This window comes from Rutilus rutilus (assembly GCF_951802725.1).
Source record: "Rutilus rutilus genome assembly, chromosome: 5".
Classification (NCBI taxonomy): Eukaryota; Metazoa; Chordata; class Actinopteri; order Cypriniformes; family Leuciscidae; genus Rutilus; species Rutilus rutilus.
Window position 1 is genome coordinate 42,911,044 of NC_140213.1, and position 23,196 is coordinate 42,934,239.

Sequence of the window (23,196 nt, forward strand, 5' to 3'; positions counted from 1 at the left end):
TTTAAAATAACATAAATCAATAAATGTTGCTGTCTAAACCTTTACCCCATTCACAAGAATTAGTAATCATTATTATATGAAGATATTATGATATATTATTATATGAAGGGTTACCACAGATAGTGGTCATAAATGATAAGATGATAAGAGGGGTTTATATTATAGAAACAATGCGGATTGTAGTGTATTAGAGAGAGAGCTTTGCGGAATATGTTTATAAGGATAAGTATTTTAGGTGTTTTTGTTGTGTTTTGTTATTTATTTTTGTAAAATAAACATGTAAATAGCAGCAGAAACTTCTTTGACTTATTTTACTGTCCAAAGACAGAGTCCAGTGCTTCATATCTTTCCCTGACCAAAGAGCCCTATGACCATTATTGCAGTACAATAACGCAGTAGTCACTGCAATTCCAGCATGATTGTCACAATAAAACACTGCATAGCACGTGTCTTAATATCTACTGCGGATCTATCTATCACGTCATTGGATGTAACTTCCAAAAATGATTATAACATTTATGTAAAACAGGACAACACAAATTGAATTAAATTTACAGCTTTTACATAAAAACAAACCATAAAAATAAAATACTTACACATACATTGTTCTCTAACACATTGTTATATCTATAAAATAAAAAAGAAATTATGTTTGAATAGGTAAACGACCAAATATAATCAAATATACTGTGTCCGCAAAATGCTGGGTTGTCTCAACCCATGGTTGGGTCAAATATGGACAAACCCAATCGTTGGTTTAAATTTTTCTATTAAAATTTTTAAACCCAATGCTTGGGTTTGTCCATATTTGACCCAAACATGAGTTAAAACAGCCCAGCATTTTTGTAGAGTGACAGTATATCAACTGAACACACATTTTAAAATGTGGGAATTTAATAAATAAAGTCATTATATTCAGTTGAGATGTGTTTTCTGCATTGTTATATTGGCCAAACTAAAGGCACACAGTTGCATTATAGAGACCACAGCAGTTAGCTAAATAAAGTGTAGCATTTTTCACTCCACTCCAGGACCCCTCGAAAGAAATTGTTCCATTGTTGATAGTGCTGCAAAGAAAAAAATATATATCGAAGCCATCTAAGTAGATATTTAAACATTTATATCCAGAGTGCTTTTAGATTACTACAATGCAACAATATTCTCTGTCCTTACCTTTTAAAAAGTTCAGTACAGCAAGTGTCAATGTTGGACACTGTGGTATTGAAGTTTGTGTTCTGAAACAGATCCACGCAGTCGATCGGAGGGACGAAAAGGATACCTACAGGTAGAACAATGATAATGATAACAATCTTAAATCAATACTAGATAGTACTTGGTCAAAACCACCAGCTGGGGGTGCTTTGGCTTAGTGGTTAAGATCTGTGCTGGTAACTTTACTGCTGGAAAAATTGGCTTTTTAATCAAATTTGGCTGTCTATACAGTAGAAAGGCGGAAATTAAATTAAATTGGTGCTACCTGACTACAGAAAACAGAGATAAAAGGCTGTTGTCTTCCCTTTTGCCAAACAGGTAGGAAAACTTAAACACCCATAATGCACTGGGCATAATGGAGGGACAGAAAGCTCTCAGATTTCATAAAAAAGATCTTCATTTGTGTTCTGAAGATAAACGAAAGTCTTACGGGTTTGGAATGAATGAAAGGGAAAACTATCCCTTTAAGTCGTTCTTTTACATCGTTGCGTAATGACGTCAGTAATACGTATTTTTAACATTTCTGTGTCATGTAAGCCTTCATTTCATGTATTCATATCATGTAATCAAGTGAGATTTGGTGAAACATGCTTCAATAAAGCATTCTTTCAAAAAAAGAAAAGCAACAGTGAGGAATCGAAGGAATCAAATTTTTGGGGAATTGAACAGCCCTAGCGATTCATAATTGTATTCTTGATCAAGGCTTCATGGAGACTCTGATGTGTAACGTAAGTTGCTTTAAATAAAAATGTCTGCTAAATGAGTGTGGTGATACATGTTGGTTTGACTTTGAATTAGAGATTGCTTACCAGCAATACAGGCATTGATCAGGGAAACACATGTGCCTGTGAACAAGGCTCTGAGCACTAAAGCAGATATGTCACCCTTCTTTGATGGACAGATAGAAGCTGTGGAATAATAACATTTAAAAAATGATCAGTAAATTGTGTTATTAAAAAAATATGCAACTGAACAATGGCAAAAAGATGTACATCGTTTAAGCACACTTCATATAAGTGCTTTAAATAGATACTCACACAGGCCTCCAATCACAATACCAAGAGAGCTGAAATTAGCAAAGCCACACAAGGCATAGGTGCAGATGATTTCTGATCGAACCTGCAAGTGGTTTGAACAGCATACTTGTAACGCTTCTGACAAACTTCAGATTACGCATTTGACTGATTATTATGTTTTTTAACGGCATATTTATACACAATTTGAAGAGACATTACTTACTGAGAGAAATTTTTGATCTGCAAAATCTTCTAAAGTGCCATTAAGTCTGTTGTTTTGGAGGTCTGACAGCTTCTGATAGGCTATAAACTCATTGAGGAAGAGTTTAGTGCCAATAAGTTCAGCCACTGTAAAAGACTCGTCGTATGGAATTCCCATCATAAAGGCCACCGGCATAAACACATAGGAGCAGATCAACTGCAGGGTTGAAAGTAATGGCTCTGTTAAAACACTTCGCTTTTGAATATAAATATTTGTAGGGTGATGATAATGACTGTTTAATTTTGATATAACATGAATATACACTGTATAACCATTCAAAAGTTGTTGTTTTTTAAAGAAATAATTACTTCTATTCAACAAGGATGCATTCATTAGATCAGAAGATTTATACAGTGCTATGCATAAGTTTAGACACCCATGCTAAAGTTGACTAAAAAGAGGAATAAAAAACTTAATGCCTTAATTTAAAAAATGAGGAAAAATCCAACCTTTAAGGACACCAATTTTCTTTGTGAATGAATAATGTATCGTAAATAAATAAATGTTCTTCCTTAAAATACAGGGTGCATCAGTCTGGACACCTCCTATGTTAAATTCCCATAGAGGCAGGCAGATTTTTATTTTTAAAGGCCAGTTGCTTCATGGATCCAGGATACTATGCATCCTGATAAAGTTCCCTTGGCCTTTGGAATTAAAATAGCCCCACATCATCACATAGCCTTCACCATACCTAGAGATTGGCATGGGGTACTTTCCATAAGATCATCTCTCAATGCAAATCAAACTAGCTATTAGGCTAACTGAAATAAAACCATGCCAATCTCTAGGTATGGTGAAGGCTATGTGATGATGTGGGGCTATTTTAATTCCAAAGGCCAAGGGAACTTTATCAGGATGCATAGTATCCTGGATCCATGAAGTAACTGGCCTTTAAAAATAAAAATCTGCCTGCCTCTATGGGAATTTAACATAGGGGTGTCCAAACTTATGCACCCTGTATTTTAAGGAATAACATTTATTTATTTACGATACATTATTCATTCACAAAGAAAATTGGTGTCCTTAAAGGTTGGATTTTTCCTAATTTTTTTAATTAAGGCATTAAGTTCAGTTTCCAAAAGATGATTTTTTATTCCTCTTTTTAGTCAACTTTAGTATGGGTGTCTAAACTTATGCATAGCACTGTATTTCAACTAAATGCTGTTCTTTTGAGTCTTCTATTCATCAAAGAATCCTTTAAAAATTGTATTACGGATTCCACAAAAATGTTAATGTTAATGTTTCTTGAGCAGTAAATCATCTTATTAGAATGATTTCAGTAGGATCATGTGACACTGAAGACCGAAAATTCAGCCATCAAAGGAATACATAGAATAGAAAGCATTTCAAGTAGAAAGCATTTATTTTAAATTGTAATAACATTTCATATTACCGTTTGACTGTATTTTTGATCAAATAAATGCAATGTGTGCGCTAGGTTTGAGTAATACACACCTCAAAACTGATATCTGGGTATCCCACCATGCCTCCAAACCATCTGAGAGTAGCATTTATGAAGCCCAAAATGGCGAGAAAAGCAATCAGGTTAGCAGCGATGTTGGCCACGAGCCCAATAGATGCAGACGCACCATTGCTGACAGCTTCCAGGACATTCTGCTCACCACTGAGAACAAACAACAAGACATTCAATAAAAACATGTTAACACAAAACATACAATATGTAGAAACCTAAACTGCGTATTTGAGAGGTGAACCCACCCAGAGTCAACTTTAATTTGACTTTTAGATGTGAACTTGCTCTTTTCAGTTTCAGGGTAGGATAGTTTGGAGATGGCTAAAGCACATGGGGCAGCCATCACCGATGCAGAAATCAGAGACGCGGCATCAATCTGTGTGGAGGAGACTTTAACGATCACATAGAGAATGTAACATACTACGGAAATGCAATTAAATTTAATTCACATTTATTTGTATAGCGCTTTTCACAATACATATCATTTTAAAGCAGCTTTACAGAATATGATAACTGTGGTCAGAAGAACTAAACTCATTCAATTGTAACTAAATCATTCCAACTTTTCATGGGAGAGTTTTACCAATAAAATTGCTGTACCCCAAATGAGATGAATGCCCCCATAACACTCCCAGCGATGGTGGCAAATCCTCCAGTCATGACAGCGTGAATCTCAGATTTGGTCATGTCCTTCAAATAAGGACGAATCAGGAGGGGCGCCTCTGTCTGAAACACATCAAAACATCACATCATCACTGACCCAAATTTGTTTCATTGCCTGACTTTTTAAAGGTTCTTCTCCCTTAATAAACTGATGCGCATCTAAAGTCGTCAAGAAATATTTTAGGTGCATTTATGTATTTTATTTCATTTTAAAATGATGTACATTATAGAAAAAAAAGGTAGAAACGCTGTCACTGGGGCAGTACCCTTTCAGAAGGTACACCTTTGTACTTTATTTATCCCTTAAGGGTGCATATTAATAACTAAGTGACTAACTAAGTAACTAAAGTGTACATCTTAGCAGTGTTGAGGTAACGCATTAGTTAGGAACATGAGTTATGCAATCAGATTCAAATGTAATGTAGTCAACATGATTCTCTCAATCATGTTGAGAGAAATCAGGAGTGAGTGCAGAGGCGTTGTGTGTGAACATGATGGTTATTTTAGATCTAGACTAAATATGAACATGCATTTACTCATCTCACTTGCACAAGATTCAGTATTGCTCAAAATGAATACAAATTGTGAAATGCAAACTCAGAATATTACACAAACCTGCAATAATTAAATATGTTAAATTAAACAAATATACTTTATTTACTTAATCTCACTTTATTAACCAATGTCTTTGCTGCCGACCTTTGAAGATCCGATTCAACCATACTAATAAGCAAAAAGGACTTTACTGAGGCTTATTCATTTCACTTTGGTGTGAAAGGGTCTTTACATTTGCAAAAAAAAAAAAATTAAACAATAATAAAAAATTATTTAAAAAACAGGTGAGAAAAAGTAACACAAAAGTAACGTAATGCATTACTTACCATAAAAAGTACCTAACACAATTAATTACTTACATTACTTTTAAAAGTAACTTTCCCTAACACTGCATATTAGTGCCTAAAGTGTACACCTTTTGAAAGGGGACTGCCCCACTGTAAGCTTTTGTACCTTTTTTTTCTGAGAGTGAATGATGATATTACCTGACCAACAAAAATGTTCCCTGCCACACTGAGAGTCTCTGTAGAGGAGGTTCCCATCGTTACCTGCATTACCCAGGAAATCTTGACACAGAATGATACATTGTTAATACAGCCATACGAAGTACATATTCTGAAGGTCTCATTGGTTGAATCGATACAAGACTGGACTGAGTCACTTTTACCTTCGTGATGACCCACTGCATCACCCCAATGTAGTACAGCACGGACATTACACTGCTGAAGAACACCACTATAGGCAGAGCCTGCGAGTATTGAGCAACATTCAGCAATAAAAATAAACCCATCCATGCATTTCATGCCAAGTATGTGTCATTACTAACCTGGAAAGCAAATATGTTGTCAATGAGGTTTCCAAACACAAATGATGAACCAGCTTTTGTGTAGTCCAGAAATATCTGAAAAAAAAGAAAGAAAAAATGATTTAGACCAGGGAATGTTTTTTTGTTTTTCCTTCTCTCTTGTAGTTTAAATCATCAATTATTGTTTTGTTTCAATAAGTTACCACAGATTGTAAAATATTAACTTAATTTAATGAGATATATCTTTTTAAAAGTAGGATGGAGATTATTTTAGATGTGTCCAAATGGCCACTAGTGAAAATCCTCATTTTTTTCTAATTTAATAAAATACTAATAATAATAATAATTATGTTTCATGTTATACCTGAACTTGCTTTCCAAGCCATTCGAAGGCCATGAGACCAGGCTGTGTCCTAATGATAAACAGGCCAATGGCAAACTGTAAACCAAGTCCCCAAAAGACAGTCCCCCAGTTCACCTACACAGCATTCAATGCAAACAATGTTTTTGTTAACAACCACACACAAAAAAAGGGAACAAAAACACACACAAAAAAAAAATGTAAGTGCAGTGATATTAAAATCATTGTCTATACAACTGTTTTATTGTAAGGAAATGACAGCCTCATTCTGATAAGGTTTGCAGAAATTCCAAAGTCTAAAAAAAAAAATGCATTCCGAGATAAGCACGTTCAATAAAGCATGTAACACAGGTGTGTGTGTGTGTGTGTGTGTGTGTGTGTGTGTGTGTGTGTGTGTGTGTGTGTGTGTGTGTGTGTGTGTGTGTGTGTGTGTGTGTGTGTGTTTTATCACTCACCGCAGTTCTGTGTGCAGAGAAGAGAAAAATGGCAATAATGAATAGACAGACACCAGCAAAAGAGATGAGCTGCTCTGGGCGCTGTCGTGTGTCGATGGCCAGCCATGCCACCAGCAGTCCCAGCACAATTACTATGAACACCCTGCAACATACAGAGACATATCAACCATGACACATGCGTTTAGTTACATATTTTTATTATTAAATGCACACATTGCATATTTTATTTTATTTTATTTAGAGCAGTGGATCTCAACCTTTTCAATGGTGGTCCAACACAGTTTTCAAAGACTATCTGATATATTTCCAGTATTTCTGCTGTAATTATGATAAAGCTGTTGAAACATTTTATGAACAAAAACCAGGAGTATTGATAAATCAAACTAATTAACCACAATTTATTTTGTGACTTCAAAATGTTGCATGTTCTTTAATTAAAAACCACATTTATTGAAGGAGAGAACTACATACATGTTTATTATTTTAATATTTTTTATTATTATTTTGTATTATATTGTAGAAATAACCGGTAATAAAATCTAATTTGCTAACATTCGTGAATGCATTAGCAAACATGATCTAACAACGAGCAAATCGTTTTATTAATCGAGTAATTAATCTAATAGTATTGTTCTTTGTTTGTTCATGTTAGTTCACAGTTAACAAATACAACTTTTAATTTTAATAATGCCTTAGTAAATGTTGAGTTTAAAGGTACACTATGCAACTTTTGGCCCTCTAGCAGTTAAAAAACAAAACTGCATGCTTTTTGCAGAAGAACATTGTTTTGGTTGTGCTTCGGCTCTGTGTGACTGTGCGGATGAATATGGTCTTACTCATAACAAAAAAAAATTATCCTACTGCTCGTAAAACATCACTACAAGGCTTAAGATATATAACCAGTTTAGATAGAAAGGATCTCAAGCTGACTAGCTGAAGACGTTACTGTAGCTTTACTCATTAATAGACACCTTGAAAATAAATCCCAGCACAGCGCTACAACAACCATGATGAAATGAGCCTTCACAATTTAATGTTTTATAATAATCATTATTAGAAATGATTTACCTGTTCAATAGAATATCTTACTCTCCTGTTGAGAAATAACAATGCCATTTCTGCGTTGCTTTTACAACATTTCAAACCCCTCAGTTCTCATCATCTCCGAGAAGTCAAGCTAATGTTGACTCTGGTTTTATTACGAGCACTGTTGTTCTCTTTCTGCCAACAGTCTCTCCTCTGTTCGGTGTTTATTTAAAACGGGTGATTCCCCAGTGGTTTCGAGATTTATAAATAGATTAATAAATGCCGTAGAAATGTTGTTCATTAACTAATGTAGTTAACTAATGTTGTTATAACATGCATATTCTGTTAAATTCTGTTTTGTTTGGTTTTCACCTGAGTTCCTAGTTAGTTTCTGTTCAGAAACTATTCTAGGACACTATGTTCAGAAGTGTATTCTTTGTGGATTTATTAAAGACTGTTTTCTTCCCTATTGCTTTCATTGTGCACTGCATAACAGCCACTGACCACTGAAGGGTTACCAAATATCAATTTTAGTTTAAATCTTGAATTAACATGTTTTAGCATTTTAATTTATTAGAGTTTGGCTGTTTTCTTCTATATTAATAACAATTTATTAATTTAAATACTTAAAGGTCTGTGATAAACATTAATTTTGTCCTACAAAATGAATTACACACAGTCAAAACCTCATACATGAATCTTTAAAAAGTGGCTAACAAGTTGTTACACAATACATATCTCACATTGTTGTACTAGTTGTATCCATTATAAGGCAACTTTTTAGCAACAAAACTAACAAAAAAACGTTTTCCTCTGGAAATTCCAGAGCCACCTCCAAACCATTCCAAGCTAAATATACTAGAGCAAGGGTCAAATGGACAGTCAAAACAGTAAAGACATTTATAATCTTACAAAAGATTTCCGTTGAAATGCTGAAATGCTTTTCCATCCTGGAAAAAAGTCGTGCACAGCTGCTGCACAGCTGATAATAATAAGACATGTTTCTTGAGCAGCAAATCAGAATATTAGAATGATTTCTGAAGGATCATGTGACACTGAAGACGCAAGTAATGTTGCTGAAAATTCAGCTTTCCCATCACAGGAATAAATTACATTTGAATATATATATATTCAAATAGAAAACTGTTAATAATATTTCCCATTATTACCGTTTACTGTTTTTTGATCAAACAAATGAGACTTCTTTCAAAAACATTGAATAATCTTACAGACACAAACCTTTTTAACGATAGTCTATCAACGTGTCCTACTCACCATTTTATCCATCTGATATTGGATTTGAACCACCTTTGAGCAGGCTTGAAGAACCTCCTTATTCTGTCACCCAAGTACTTATTCACTAGTTTGCACGCGATGATGAACACCCCAAGACACGTGAGGACAACCAGAGCCACTGCCCTCTTGAAGTCCAAATAACATGCAGCAATGAAGTATGCCAAATAACCTTCAATTTAAAACACGAAAAACATCAGGTATTGTACACTGTTCACTTGGGGGGAAAAAGAAATCACCAATGGATAATGCATCCCTATGTTTAATTAGAAACAGAATAACTGTTCTTGACATCAATGGATCCATGAAGAACATTTTTGAACTTTCCAACGCACAAAAGTTTCTTTAAAGTGGAAAAAGGTTCTTCTGATTATTAAAATGACACAAAGAAAACAAAATGGTTCTTTTAAAAACTGTTCACTGAAATCTCCTTTTTTAACCTTTCTTTTATAGGGTGTATAGATGTAAAACAGGAAAGATGAAAATATGTTACCTGCACCAAAGATTCCCAAAGCGATGTATTTGATTATTTTGGAGTGTGTCTTGCAGAAGATCTCTGCGACAGTGATGGGCATGCATGCTTTGCTGTGGTAAACAATAAATAATAGCTAAAGATCTTGAACATGTGAAGTGTAACAGCATAACTGGGTTGACATTGGGTTAGGATAAGCTTAATATGACACATTATGCAATTTCAAAGGAATTTCATTACTAAATAATGTGACAATGAAATCTGAATGACCTCGTGTTCACTGATTAAATTCACAACCACACCTTACGCATGATTTTGACTCCTCTGACTCCTCTTCGCTGTCACTCGGATCATCTGTTAATTTATCTTCCTAAAGATAAAAAAAATAGAGCTTTTTAACTTGTTGACTTTTCAGAGAACTTCCTCATACTTCCTCAAGCCTACCTTCACAAATGCTGGATTGTCCACACCTTGTTCATTCCCAGACGAGACGGTTGTCAGCTGTAAATCTTCTTTGTCCGCTGTTAGGAAAGTATCAGAAAACGTTTTACCAGCTCTAATGAACCTTGATCCAGCAATTTCTTAAGAGCTGCAAGATTCTAAGCATGTCCGTTTTCACATTTCATCCAAACAATCATTAACAACTGCCTACATATACGAAACCAACACCTCCTTTATGCAAACCATGGTAAAACCAGCTGTTCAAATACCTGTTTGAAAAGTAAATCTCTAAAGAATGGAGAAGTAAATACATGGCTTACTCATTCTGCGTTCTCTCTGACAACTGCTGGGTCTTGAACCTTGAGCTGGAATATATACTCTGCTCACTTGGAAATCTTATCACTAATTAACTACATACTAATGTTTTTGTATTTAAGACACTTGCACGTTGCTATCAGATTACTAGTCAGTGTGGTAGTCATGAAACAGCATCTTTTTATCATTTATTACATTGAAGCTCCACCTTTTTTCAGAGGCCAACAAGATACAAAGTAGAGGAAAACAAACTATCAGGAACAACAAAAATGTAATGTGACGGAGGGCCTGCCATTCTATGGCCGTCCCAGAGGCAGAGTCTGAGAGTCAAAATAGCCAGTATTATTATCCATAATTATCTATACAGCGGGGGAAATAAGTATTGAACACGTCATCATTTTTCTCAGTAAATATATTTCCAAAGGTGCTATTGACATGACATTTTCACCAGATGTTGGTAACAACCCAAGTAAGCCATACATACAAAGAAACAAACAAAAATAAGTTCAGAAATTAAGTTATGTGTAACAATGTGAAATGACACAGGGAAAAAGTATTGAACACATGAAGAAAGGGAGGCGCAAAAAGGCATGGAAAGCCAAGACAACTGCTGAAAACTTACAGTAATTAAAAAGCAATCCAGCCCCCTGTCAGTGGAAATTAATAACAGCTGGTTCAGTCCCAAATGATGGCCTACAAAAAGGCCATCAAAAACATTGCCAAGGTGTCACACAAGACACATCTCATGATGGGTAAAAGCGAAGAGCTGTCTCCAGACCTTCGCAACCTAATTGTTGCAAAACATAATGATGGCATTGGTTATAGGCGCCATTCTAAGCTTCTGAATGGTCCAGTGAGCACTTTTGGGGCCATAATACGGAAGTGGAAAGACCATAAATTTGCCTCGACCAGTGCTCCTCGCAAGATTTCTGATAGAGGAGTGAAAAGAATAATCAGAAGAGTTTTTGCGCCTCCCTTTCTTCATGTGTTCAATACTTTTTCCCTGTGTCATTTCACATTATTACACATAACTTAATTTCTGAACTTATTTTTGTTTGTTTCTTTGTATGTATGGCTTACTTGGGTTGTTACCAACATCTGGTGAAAATTTCATGTCAATAGCACCTTTGGAAATATATTTACTGAGAGAAATGATGACGTGTTCAATACTTATTTCCTCCGCTGTATATCGGTACTATAAAACACTGAGCACTCAATTACCAATCAGAACTGGCCCAAAACAGGCTCAGTGCCAGGACACACAATTCAAATGTAATAAATGATTAAACTTTGATAATTTAATAACCTTTTAAACAACTGAGAAGATACTACATTTTATAAAAATCACCTGTCAAGTTTATAATATATTACATAAGCATAAGAGTCAAATTAGACGACTACATGGACTCATCTCAAGGTCACTCATTTAACAGGTCATTTATTGCCAAAATTATGAAAAAAGATCAGTCAAGAAAAGAAAATTATTGAAAATATTCAAATCAGGAATGTCAGAATCAGAATGCGTAGTTTGTGCATAAAAAATGTCTGTCAAAACCAACACACGTTGAACGATGTTCACTGACCCGGCAAACTTTTTCAATTGGATTGATGATTTTTTCCCTTTTTTTTTAGCTATTTATTTTTTAAATCTCTTTAGCATGCAGTGCGAAGTATTTCATTCAGTTCCCTGATCATCAGCGAGTGAAGAACAAATGTATACTCACATGCGTGATGCGTTATGTATTATGTATGTTATCGTCTCTGACAGACAGCATGTTGAAGCCACTCAGGCCAAGAGCTCACTGCAGAGCCAAATGACCTCCAGCTCCTCCTCTCTGGACGTCCATCTCTCTGCGGATCTAATGGGTGGAGGGACAGAGCTGGAATGGGTGAAGAGATAGAGCTGGGATGGGTGGAGGGATAGAGCTGGGGTGTCCATGGCTTCGGGCCTGAAGCAAGATGAACAAAAAAACATGATAACCAATATCAAAACACAATATATACCTGAAGAATGAAGAATTTTCAGACTTCCTATACTTTTAAGTCTACTGTTTAATGTAAGCAGCATAGAGTTTGGTTTGAATTCACAATGCAACTTTTATAGGTGGGCCATGTTTACATTTATGCATCTGGCAGACGCTTTTATCCAAAGCGACTTACATTGCATTTCAAGGTACACATTTACATTCTTATCAGTTCTTGCTTTCCCTGGGAATCAAACCCATGACCTTGGCATTGCAAGCGCCAACGCTCTACTGTTTGAGCTCTACTGATGACCCTCTGGTCTCAGAATAGCAGAATAATAGATGTGCAGTTTTTTTTTTTTTTAAAGCACTAAGAAATGAGACAGCACTGCAGTGAGGTGTACGAACACTACCAGCTTTAGACAGTTTGGACGCTAGATGCCACTGTTGCACATTGTAGAATATAAATTACTTTTATGCCTGAATACAGAACATTTATACAGTAATAAAAACTCACTGGCAGCAATCTGAGCATAGCACACATACATCTGCGCCTTTTAGATCAATTTGATTTCCATTTAACTTCCAATTCAGGTAAAATGTAGTCCCATTCTGACCCTAAACTGGTATATTATGCATTCAAGAGAGTAGACTGAAAACTGAAGATTTGAAGCATAGAATGTTTATGAAGTTTACAGAATGAATCAATTAAATGTAACTATCAGACAATATGTGGAAGCTATGACTGTTTTCTTGGAAACTTGAAATCAGTCATAAAATGAAATGGTGCCTAATTCCTTTTAGTTAGCACAAGATGACGCACACTTGCCGTTTAATAGACCGAATTGTGCATCACTGCATTTTATTGAAGGTCTAATGTGTACAAAACACATTAACAGACATTCATGAAGGCATTTTATGTGCTTTGCTGGAGCAAGCAGTCATGATATTTCTTTAATATCAGCCAAGTGTCTTTCCTGCAAATTTTTGTACAATGACAAGCAGTGATATTGTTTATTATCATTCTGACCTTTGTTTTTAGTGTCTTACAAGCAAGGGATCCCAGGTCTGAAGTAATTTTTGTTAATGTATTTGCAAAATAAGTATTTATTGTGGGTGAAAAGACCAGCATACGCTCTATGAAAAGTGAAGGGCGGTGTTAGGTGCTTATCTACATTTTTGTAGAGGCTACATATTTAAATAGTTGGAATGGTCATGGAGGAATTGGATGAGCTATGAACTTATGAACTAGATGAGTCCAATTACATTATTTGGACATTGATGGAAATTGATAGACCTATAATTGTATCACTGATGGGACATATGGAACTTGGAAACAATTTCTGAAATCAGGTCATTACATAATTTGACTGCTCAGTCAATCCCACTTTATCATCAAAATTACGTATTCTCAAAGGAATGAGTGTTGTTTTTGATAATTTCAGTGATTAGCCTATGTAATACACATAGGCTGCATGTTATCAGCACAAGTTAACCCTAATCCTATCTACCTTTCTCTAAGCAGTTTCTTCAGAAAGATTAAACAGTTTCCACCCTGTCAAAGTCTGTCTTAGTTTAACCTTATATCTAATCTATAGCTAGCCTATAACCTATGTGACAAAAAAACAAAAAAAACATGTGTTGCCTAAATTTCAAAAATGTCAAATTTAAGGCTAATATTTATTTTGATTTCTAATATTGAATAGAAATGTAAACAAACGAATTAAAAAAAAACTTTTAGTGAAACCATCAAAATGGTCAAATAATCTGGGTCTAGGCTAATATGGCTACATTTTCATGGCCATCGTCATTTGTATTAGCCAGCCTATAGAGATTGATCAGGAAAAACACAAAGAAATCCATGTGCCACGGTCAGACGTACAGTCTGTGAACGTAATACGACTTTTTCCAGTAATTTGTCCCCTAGCATGTAAACACTCTTATAAACACGCTTTATGAAATAGGCTATTTGTTGTTTTATTGTAGTTTTGGGGAGACATGTCTGTGGTTGCGCATGAACTGAATTTTTGCGCGTCATAGGCGCGTTTTGCATGTTCAAAAATTCCTGTCCACAAATGCTGTCTATGTAGGCAGCTCGCACGTATTTGAGCCACAGCCCGTGTATGGCGTTGAGCGGGGATCTCAAGCACACAGGAAGGGGAGAGAGCTGTTAGCTAGCAGACAGCGGGCAACTGTAAACAACTCACTTTTATAAACCTCACAAGTCAAACATACCTTACGCTGACTTGCTCATCCATTTGCATGGCATTTAAAATGTTGCTTTAAATGCTTGTTTAACTGTTGACCCGCAGACTGTTGTAGTATTACCGCAGGTTTGCGTTATTTACAGAAAGCAGCTAACGTTAGAGAAGCGCGCACCCGACTGCACAGCTAAAGCTTCTGTCAACACGAACCGCTTTGCTCTCTTCATTTCTCTCTTCTGTCTTAACATTAAACACGGTAGAAATGACAGGTCATGTGTTACGGAATGAAATAGTACCAATATGACTGTAAGCAATGTTTTGAACGATTTGTTAGCTTGCCGAAGGTTTTTCTCAGTTAGCATATAAGCTAAAGCTAACTCTCCAACATCCTCGTACAAAAAGCCCATAACTGTCGATAAATGTGTTATTTTATTGACGTAACGCCTGTAAAAAGGTGTTCTATCGGTCTAAAACAAATTCTTCGACAGTTTTCAGGTTAAACAAATGTATGCGATGGTGACAGGCTAACTATACTGAGTAATATTTAACTGGCTGGAAGAAAAACAGGAGTGTGGTTATGTGAAATACAGTAGTATGATGTTAAATTGCTTAGAAAGGATTCAAAGTTTCCATAAACAAGTCTTTGAGCTGGCTGGACTGGTACTATGGAAGTTCCTGGAAGTGTCAGTGCAATGCAGATGAAAGTCCACAGCAGCAAATCTAATGGACACCAACGACTGCTGAGATGAACTAACCAGGAATCAAATGGTGAATACTATTAAATCTTTATTTTGTATTTAGTCATCATTGCAATTCAATATTTTATAGATCTAGGATGATAAATGAAGTTGTAATGTGGTTTTATGTCTGTTAGTTGTGGTATTAAATTATTTTACATTGATTGTATGTGGTCTGCATATCATTTGATTTAATTCTCATTCTATATTGTATTTGCTTCAGGTTTTAAAAAACCTACAATCATGGGTGATATGAAGACGCCTGATTTTGATGATCTCTTGGCTGCCTTTGACATCCCTGATGCGACCAGTCTGGATGCCAAAGAAGCCATTCATGGGAATCAAGATGAGGGAGAGGGACACCTAAAGCACTCAGAGATGTGTATGGATGCCACGGTTTTGATCCCTCACCCAGTGCCTACAACTGATGTCCCTGCTGTCAGTGTTATAGTAAAGAACACCAGCCGTCAGAACTCCTATGAAAATCTTGTGGAGAAGGAGAGCTCTCATTTGGGGCAGCTTTTACAAAATGGTTTCAAAACTTCTGCAGGCTCACTGGAGACACATCTCTCTAGCTATCCAAGGCTGGATAACTCTTCTGTCAATGGGGACTGTTCAAAACATTCCTTGGAAAAAATTCCCATCCTCTACAAGGCTGAAAAAGTTCCCACTCTATCAGAGTCTATGCCTCAGTTTAGCCCGATATCAAGCCCAGAATCTGAAGACATTCAAAGCAATGGAATCAATGACCGTCCAAAATCTGCAGAGACATCGTACTTCTCGTCTAATTCACTCTTTACATCTTCGTCTCTTCCTGTTTTAGACAGTCATGGAAATCCAGATGCATCCACCTTGACAGACAAGTGCAATGAAAGACATCATGGTTCAAAAGGTGTGGATGATCTCGAGTGTGATGGCTCAACAAATTATGATTCTGTGACTAAGAGGGACTGCATCCAAGATTGTGGAACAAATGCATATTCAACCCCTGAGACGACTAGTCCTTCTTCCCGTCCATGCGACAAAGCTCATTCCTCCAGATTTTCCTCTTGTCTTGATGCATTAGTAGCCCTAAATGCTAAAAAGGATCCTGGTGGGCAAACTAATTCAAGGGACTTTCCAGTTACCCCAAAAGAGACCATGAAAATTAGTCCAAAAATACCCATTTCGCCAAGGAGCCCAAGAAGTCCTCTAGAAGTGGTGAAACGTTTCGTGAAACAGCCTGAGAGCCCAATGAGTATATGCAGTGACAGCAGTGGTAAAGCATCTCCAGCTGTCGCTACTGGCTCGCCTCCAGCCATACCACGAGTCAGAATAAAGACAATCAAAACCTCATCTGGAGAAATCAAACGCACCGTCACAAGCATATTGCCAGACTCTGAGACCGAAGATCTCACGTCCCCGTTGGGGTCTTCGCCATCTCAGTCCTCAGTTGAAGATGCCTTCTCGAAAACATTGCCTGTGTATCGTTCAAATGATATCATTTCGGAGGTCATTTTTGAAGATGGAAATCAGGAAGCCTCGAAGACCGCTTTATTGGGGAGCAAATCCACCCCCAAATTGGTAAGGAGCTCAAAGAAACCTCAAACCCAAAATAATAGTCATAACTTAAAGACAACACATGGTGGAAACAAGCAAAGGAAGGCTGCTTCTGCTCAGATGGGTTCTTCTGCTAATACAAACTACCTTCCGAAGGCATTACACTTAGCAAACCTAAATCTAGTCCCACATAGCGTGGCTGCCTCGGTTACAGCAAGGTCTTCCACTAACAGACAGGAGCCCTCTCACTTATCATCGTCAATGGTGTGCAGTTCTGTACCATTGGTGCATCAAGTTAAAAAAGTCTCCCCGAACACACGAGCTGTTGTCTCAAATACTGCAGCTGGAACCTTAAACAGACTGTTGAATTACTCAAACCCAGTGCCAACATATGTTCCTGACCTGAGTCCACCACCAGGCACCAATATCAAGCTCCCACCGCAAGGCTATTGCTGCCTAGAATGCGGAGACTCGTTCGGACTGGAAAAGAGCCTTGCTTACCATTACAGCCGGAGGAGTGTGCATATTGAAGTCGCATGCACGCATTGCTCCAAAACATTGGTGTTTTTCAACAAATGTGCTCTCCTGGCACATGCTCGCGAACACAAGAACAAAGGTATGGTGATGCAGTGCACTCAGTTGTTTATGAAGCCCATTGCGGTTGACCATATGTTGGTACCCACCAAACCTAAGCAGTCCGTGAATCAGATCCCTTGCGGGAGCAACACCACAGAGTCATCCAAAGGCCAAGCAGTCTTGCCACTTTATCCCGACAAAGTTATTAGACATGGATTCAAATGCCTGGACTGTAATAAACAGATGACAGACTACACAGCACTTGCAGGTCATTATCAGAGATCATCGGAGGCTGAAGGTCTGGTGAGTCAATATTACTACTGGAATCACAAAGTGTTAATTATTACTACATTATTAAATAAGTAAGAAAATACATTTTTATTCAAAAAACATTCAAATCCAATGCACACACACACACACAATGCCTGTACCTCTTTTGATGTTTTTAATTCATGGGGGAAAAAATCATAATCTTTTATTAGGATTTTTTAACTCAACTGCTTTCTATTTTAGAATATATAAAAAGTTTGTCCAACAAATCAAGTCATGTGATTTGACCGATATGCAGAAAAAAATGTAACAGGAAATGTTATCATAGAAAGGACCTCTGCAGACCCTCATGACTGTGTCAAGGTCTTTTAAAAGTTCCTTAAAATATCAGATCATTCACATTTTTAGGCAAGATTAGGGCTAATGTGGTGCGACCCCCAGAAACTTGTTTTAATCATTTATATTTTATGACATTTAAAAAAAAATTTATAAAAAAAATGTTTGTAACTCAAACAGTAGAGCGTTGGCGCTTGCATTGCCATGGTCGTGGGTTCGATTCCCAGGTAAAGCAAAAACTGATAAGAATGTAAATGTGTGCCTTAAAATGCAATGTAAGTCGCTTTGGATAAAAGTGTCTGCTAAATGTAAATGGTTAAACCTGTTTTCAAGATGCAAGGAAGACATGTTATTACTTTTTACTTCATAATGGTCTGAGATTTTTTCAAAACCCCATAAAATCAATGTGAGTACATTTCTAAGAACTTGGCACTTGTTTTAAACTAGATTAAGAGATTTTTCCTTGCGTTCGTCATGAACACTCAAGTGCTGAGTCATTGACCCTTGTGTTTGCTTTCTTTAAATGCAGATGTGCAAGGTTTGCTCAATGCTGCTTCCCAACAAGTGCAGCTACAGGGCCCATCAACGCGTTCACACACACAAATCCCCTTATTGCTGTCCTGAATGTGGGGCACTTAGTCGCTCGGCGGACATCCAGAAGCATGTGAAAGAGAATTGTCTCCATTATGCCCGTAAAATTGGGTACTCGTAAGTACCTTGAACTGTGACCTCAAGGCCAATGACATTCTGGGAATCTCTTTAATGTTGTCATCTCTCTCTCTCTCCCCCCCCCCTCTCTGATTCACTCAAATGCAATTTCCTTCAGGTGTCTGCATTGTGAAATGCTTTTCATGTCACTGTCCCTCTTGAAGAGTCACATTGAGGAGAAGCATTGTCAGGTCTTCTATAAGTGCACTATATGTCCTGTAGCCTTCAAAACTTCTGACGGCTGTCTGATGCATGTAAAAAACAAGCATGGCGGCAGTGAACCCAGCCATCAGTAAGTGCATCTATTGATCTGTTATACTCTCATAATACTGCAAGTGTTCCTAGAACTTTGTTGAGGAGTTACTTCTGGTTCATTCTGTGCAGGGTGATCTACAAGTGTTCCTGCGAAACAGTCTTCAAGAGGAAGCAGCTGTTGTATCAACATTTTCATCATCGTATTTGTGTGTTCAAGTGTCCAGAGTGCACTTCATTCTTCCCAGAAAAACTACTTTTGGTACAACATTTCAAGGTTTGTATTTTAGGGTTGTCAAATGGACTGGTTCTACGTTACCTAGTTGATATTTAAATTAAAAAAATGTAACAGTGCCAACCTTTCTGCAGTGCCGGTCGTATTGAGTGCTGGCACTATATAGATGATTAGATGCACGTAAATGTACTTATTGAAGAAAATCTTAACAGAATAATGTATTCAGTGTTTGGAAGGAGGTGTGAGTTCATTCCATGCACATTTTCTACATTATGCTTCTGTCTGACACTACAAGACATTTACATTTAAAGGGTTAGTCAGTAAATTCTGTCAGTAATTACCCTCATGTTGTTCCAACCCCGTAAGACTTTCGTTCATCTTCGGAACACAAATTAAGATATTTTTAAAAAGGCTTCTATGTAATCAATATCTGCCATCCCAAAAAAGTTAGTAAAGACATCGTTAAAATAGTCCAGTGGCTCAACCTTAAGTTTATCAAGCGACGAGAATACTTTTTGTGCGCAAAAAAACAAACAAAAATAACGACTTTATTCAACTATTCATTTTCTTCTGTGTGGGCCTCTGAGTGAGTTCACGTAGTGTAACAGCGCAGCGCTTCTGGGTTGTATTGTTTTGAATTGTATTGTTGGGTTGAATTGGCCAGCATCACACACATGACCAGCGTCGGCCAATAGTGAGCCTACGTTCTGACGTACAACCCCGAAGCGCTGCTTGTGTAATTTGTGTTCCGAAGATGAACGAAAGTCTTACGGGGTTGGAACAACATGAGGGTGAGTAATTGCTGACATAATTTTCATTTTTGGGTGAACTAACCCTTTAAGACATTTAGCAGATGTTCTGCTATGAGACTGTTGTGATCACCAGATGGCAAGCAGACAATTTAGAACATTATCTGCTAGGAATTAAGTACTTCCTGTTCATATGCAAATAAGTGCAGTCTAAATAAACCTAATACTGTATATATACCATATTTTCCAGAATATAGGTTGCGGTTTTTTAAATCATCTTCAACATGCTGCAACATATTCCAAAGCATTGTATATAATCCAATTAGTGTCATGGACACAAAACATGCGCCAAGCACACATTTGGATTCATGCTAAATGAGTGAGGGACATGAACATGAGCAAGTGTTTATTTGTATAGCGCATTTCCCACGTTTTTTTTTCTTTTTCTCTTGACAATGCAATTTTGACCTGGTGAGACTTATGGTCAGATGTGACTTATTTTCAGCAAAATATGATAAAATTCAAGATTTTTTTTTAAGTTAACCCAAATATTTTTGAAAGAGGTCATATGTATAGCATTCCTCGTGAGCTGCTTGAGTTTGATTGCATGCTGGGAGACATGTAGTAGTCAAGATGAGAGTGTCATTTGAGGTGGGGGTGCTTGCAAATGACAGATGGTGGTTCAGTGTGACACCAAGGTTCTTCGATTTTTTTTTTTTTGTAGGAGCGATGGTTGACTTGTCAAGTAATTGCAATAACTTTTTAACAAAAGATAAGGAAAAATGCTGTAACTTTGAGATGCATACAGTCAACACAGAGAAAGCATTTAAAATTTTCTTATTTGATGTGGTTTAGATCGTTTAGCAGGATAAATGGAAAAATAAATAGAAAAAGGATTTTGTAGTATCATACTGGGGCAGAATGAGAGATATGTGTTGGTTTTTTGTGGTTGCATCGAGGAAAGAAAGAGCAGGTCATTTATTTTTGACCGTTTAACGACTGCTTTTTCCAGTGCCATTGTATTCCCACAGTACAAAAGATGTTGTCTCATTTCTATCAGAATAAAAGTGTTTTGTGTATTTATATAATCTAGATATTGAAATATTCACATTCAGAAAGTGAAATAAATTGTCTCTTTCATCTGCAGGCTATTCATGGTGGCGTTTTCAGAGGTGAAGCAGAAAAAAGTCCAAAAAAGACAGAGACGATATCTTTCTCTGATAAAATGTCACCACAAAACCCCCAACCAAGGTTGACCAAACCGGTTAAGGAGGCCAGCATGAAGGGAAGAGAGAGTTCTGCTGCACTGAAGTCAAGTGCTGGAGTTAGTATGAAGAACGCTGGTTGGACCTGTGGAGAATGCCTCTTGTGGGTCCCAGACAGGGAGACCTTCGTCAATCACATGAAGACCAGCCATGGCAGGGTGAGATCCTTTCCTTCAATCGATATGAAGTTAAGCAAGTTTGTGCTTCAAGATTCTAACATTTGAACGTTCATGTTTATTTGCAGTCTGTAAAGAGGCATCCTTGTCGACAATGTGAAAGGTCCTTTAATTCATCCTTGAGTCTTAAACGACACATTCGCAGTGACCACGATGGGAAAAAGAAGGTTTACACATGCTGGTAAAACCACTATATAATTAGATTTGTTTGGCATCTTTCTTATCTGAAGAGTGCAACCTTGATTTGTATCTTTCTTGATGCATTCTGAAGGTACTGCACAAATGAGAGGATATCCTTCACTAAACACTCTATGCTTAAGAACCACATCAGCTTGATGCATGGCATCAAGAACCCAGATTTCAGCCAGATGGCAAAGCCGGCATCTCAGGAGGTGGGCAAACCCACAGGCCAGGTAATCACAAACACTTCATTTATTTATTTTATAGAAACACTTCTTCAGGTACTGCGTGTACAACTACACTTCCTCTTTCAGAGGCCGAAAAGAAGAGCAGAGGAGGCCCATGGAGTTCCAGGAAATGAGGGAACATCGTACAACACCCCTGCCAAGCGGCCCAAGCCACTTTATCGCTGCGCCAAATGTGGCTTTACCTCTGAAAACCAGGCCCAGTTTCAGGAACACATACCTCAACACAGAACCGATAGCAACACACCCCAGTGCCAACACTGCGGCCTTTGTTTCACGTCTCAGCTAGCACTCAGCAGACACCTCTTCATTGTACACAAGGTCAAAGAACCAGAGGAGCACGAGGAGACGGGGAAAGGACACGAAAACTCAACCGACTTGAGCGATGAAACTGTACCTCTTTTGCCAAAAAAGACTGGTCTGTCCACAGTGGAGGAGGAATGCAAACTCCACCCCGAGCCCACAGACAGCAACCACACACAGTCATCAGAAACAAGTGGATTTGAGGAAGAAAAGGACTGAAAAGAAGAAAGGACACCAGTGGAAAGCTGCTAATCAACTTAATTGCAAGCATGTGATTGCAGAATATGCAGCTTATAAATGTGGTACTGCAAACATGTTGCCTTACAGTCAAATACTATATCTCAAGTCACATATATCACATATATTAAATAATGTTTCATTGCATTATTTTGGATTAACTTAACTGTTACATTCATGCAAATAATTGTCACTTTTTACTGCTTGCTTGTTCATCCTATGTATGTGGATAATCATAATTTATTTTTGTGTAATTGCATAAGCATCATGTCAGTGTGTTTCAATGTTTCTCTACAGAGCAATTGTATGTTTTTGTTCATGTACCATGTCAAATCTGTTTTGGGTACATTACGATGCAGGAAATATTATGTATGTTACATATTGTAGCCATAAGTGGGACAGTCATGTAATATTATGACTGTTTTCAGGGTCACCAAAAATGTTGAAGCCCCTTTGATGGTCAATAGTTGGTGGTGATATTATGCTGTGCTGGTCTTGAAGGAAGGGCATGTCTGATGATGTTTATTTTATATTTATTAGGTAGCGTACTTGTATCACAAAGCTAAACATCTGTAACAGTATTTGCTACTATGGAGATTACATTATTCTGAAAGGTATTCACTTAAACCCAGGTATCTGCACTCAGAGAAAATATATTTTCATATTCATTCCATGTAGATTACTCATTTATATTCAATGAGCCATTCTTACAATCAAATTTAGCACTTTTGTAAATGCTTGTATGGGGGAAAAAAAAAGGAAGAATTTACATATTAAAGACATCTGAGACTCAACTTTACAGTTTGTGCTATCAGTAGAGGTTTGGTGTTTTGGGGGCCTTAAAAATGATAAATATATAGCTATAAGATA

At 37.1% G+C, this 23,196-nt stretch overlaps 2 protein-coding genes across 2 annotated transcripts; one reads left to right on the top strand and one right to left on the bottom strand.

Annotated features, from left to right (window-relative positions):
* Positions 1-815: 815 nt before the first annotated feature.
* On the bottom strand, positions 816-10,493 carry slc28a1 (solute carrier family 28 member 1). The gene is made up of 18 exons (XM_084409940.1): positions 10,356-10,493; positions 10,039-10,115; positions 9,897-9,964; positions 9,616-9,707; positions 9,105-9,294; positions 6,804-6,945; positions 6,352-6,465; positions 6,009-6,083; positions 5,850-5,930; positions 5,668-5,748; positions 4,565-4,690; positions 4,210-4,340; positions 3,946-4,114; positions 2,452-2,646; positions 2,250-2,331; positions 2,022-2,120; positions 1,174-1,279; positions 816-1,067 (listed from the first exon to the last, which is right to left on the bottom strand). The coding sequence occupies exons 1-18, from the start codon at positions 10,357-10,359 to the stop codon at positions 956-958; spliced, it is 1,944 nt and encodes a 647-aa protein (XP_084266066.1). The 5' UTR covers positions 10,360-10,493; the 3' UTR covers positions 816-955.
* A 3,933-nt stretch (positions 10,494-14,426) lies between these two features.
* znf592 (zinc finger protein 592) lies at positions 14,427-23,120 on the top strand. The gene is made up of 9 exons (XM_084408942.1): positions 14,427-15,286; positions 15,479-17,673; positions 18,506-18,684; positions 18,803-18,976; positions 19,069-19,213; positions 21,068-21,343; positions 21,430-21,542; positions 21,633-21,774; positions 21,856-23,120. The coding sequence occupies exons 2-9, from the start codon at positions 15,499-15,501 to the stop codon at positions 22,306-22,308; spliced, it is 3,657 nt and encodes a 1,218-aa protein (XP_084265068.1). The 5' UTR covers positions 14,427-15,286; positions 15,479-15,498; the 3' UTR covers positions 22,309-23,120.
* Positions 23,121-23,196: the final 76 nt, after the last annotated feature.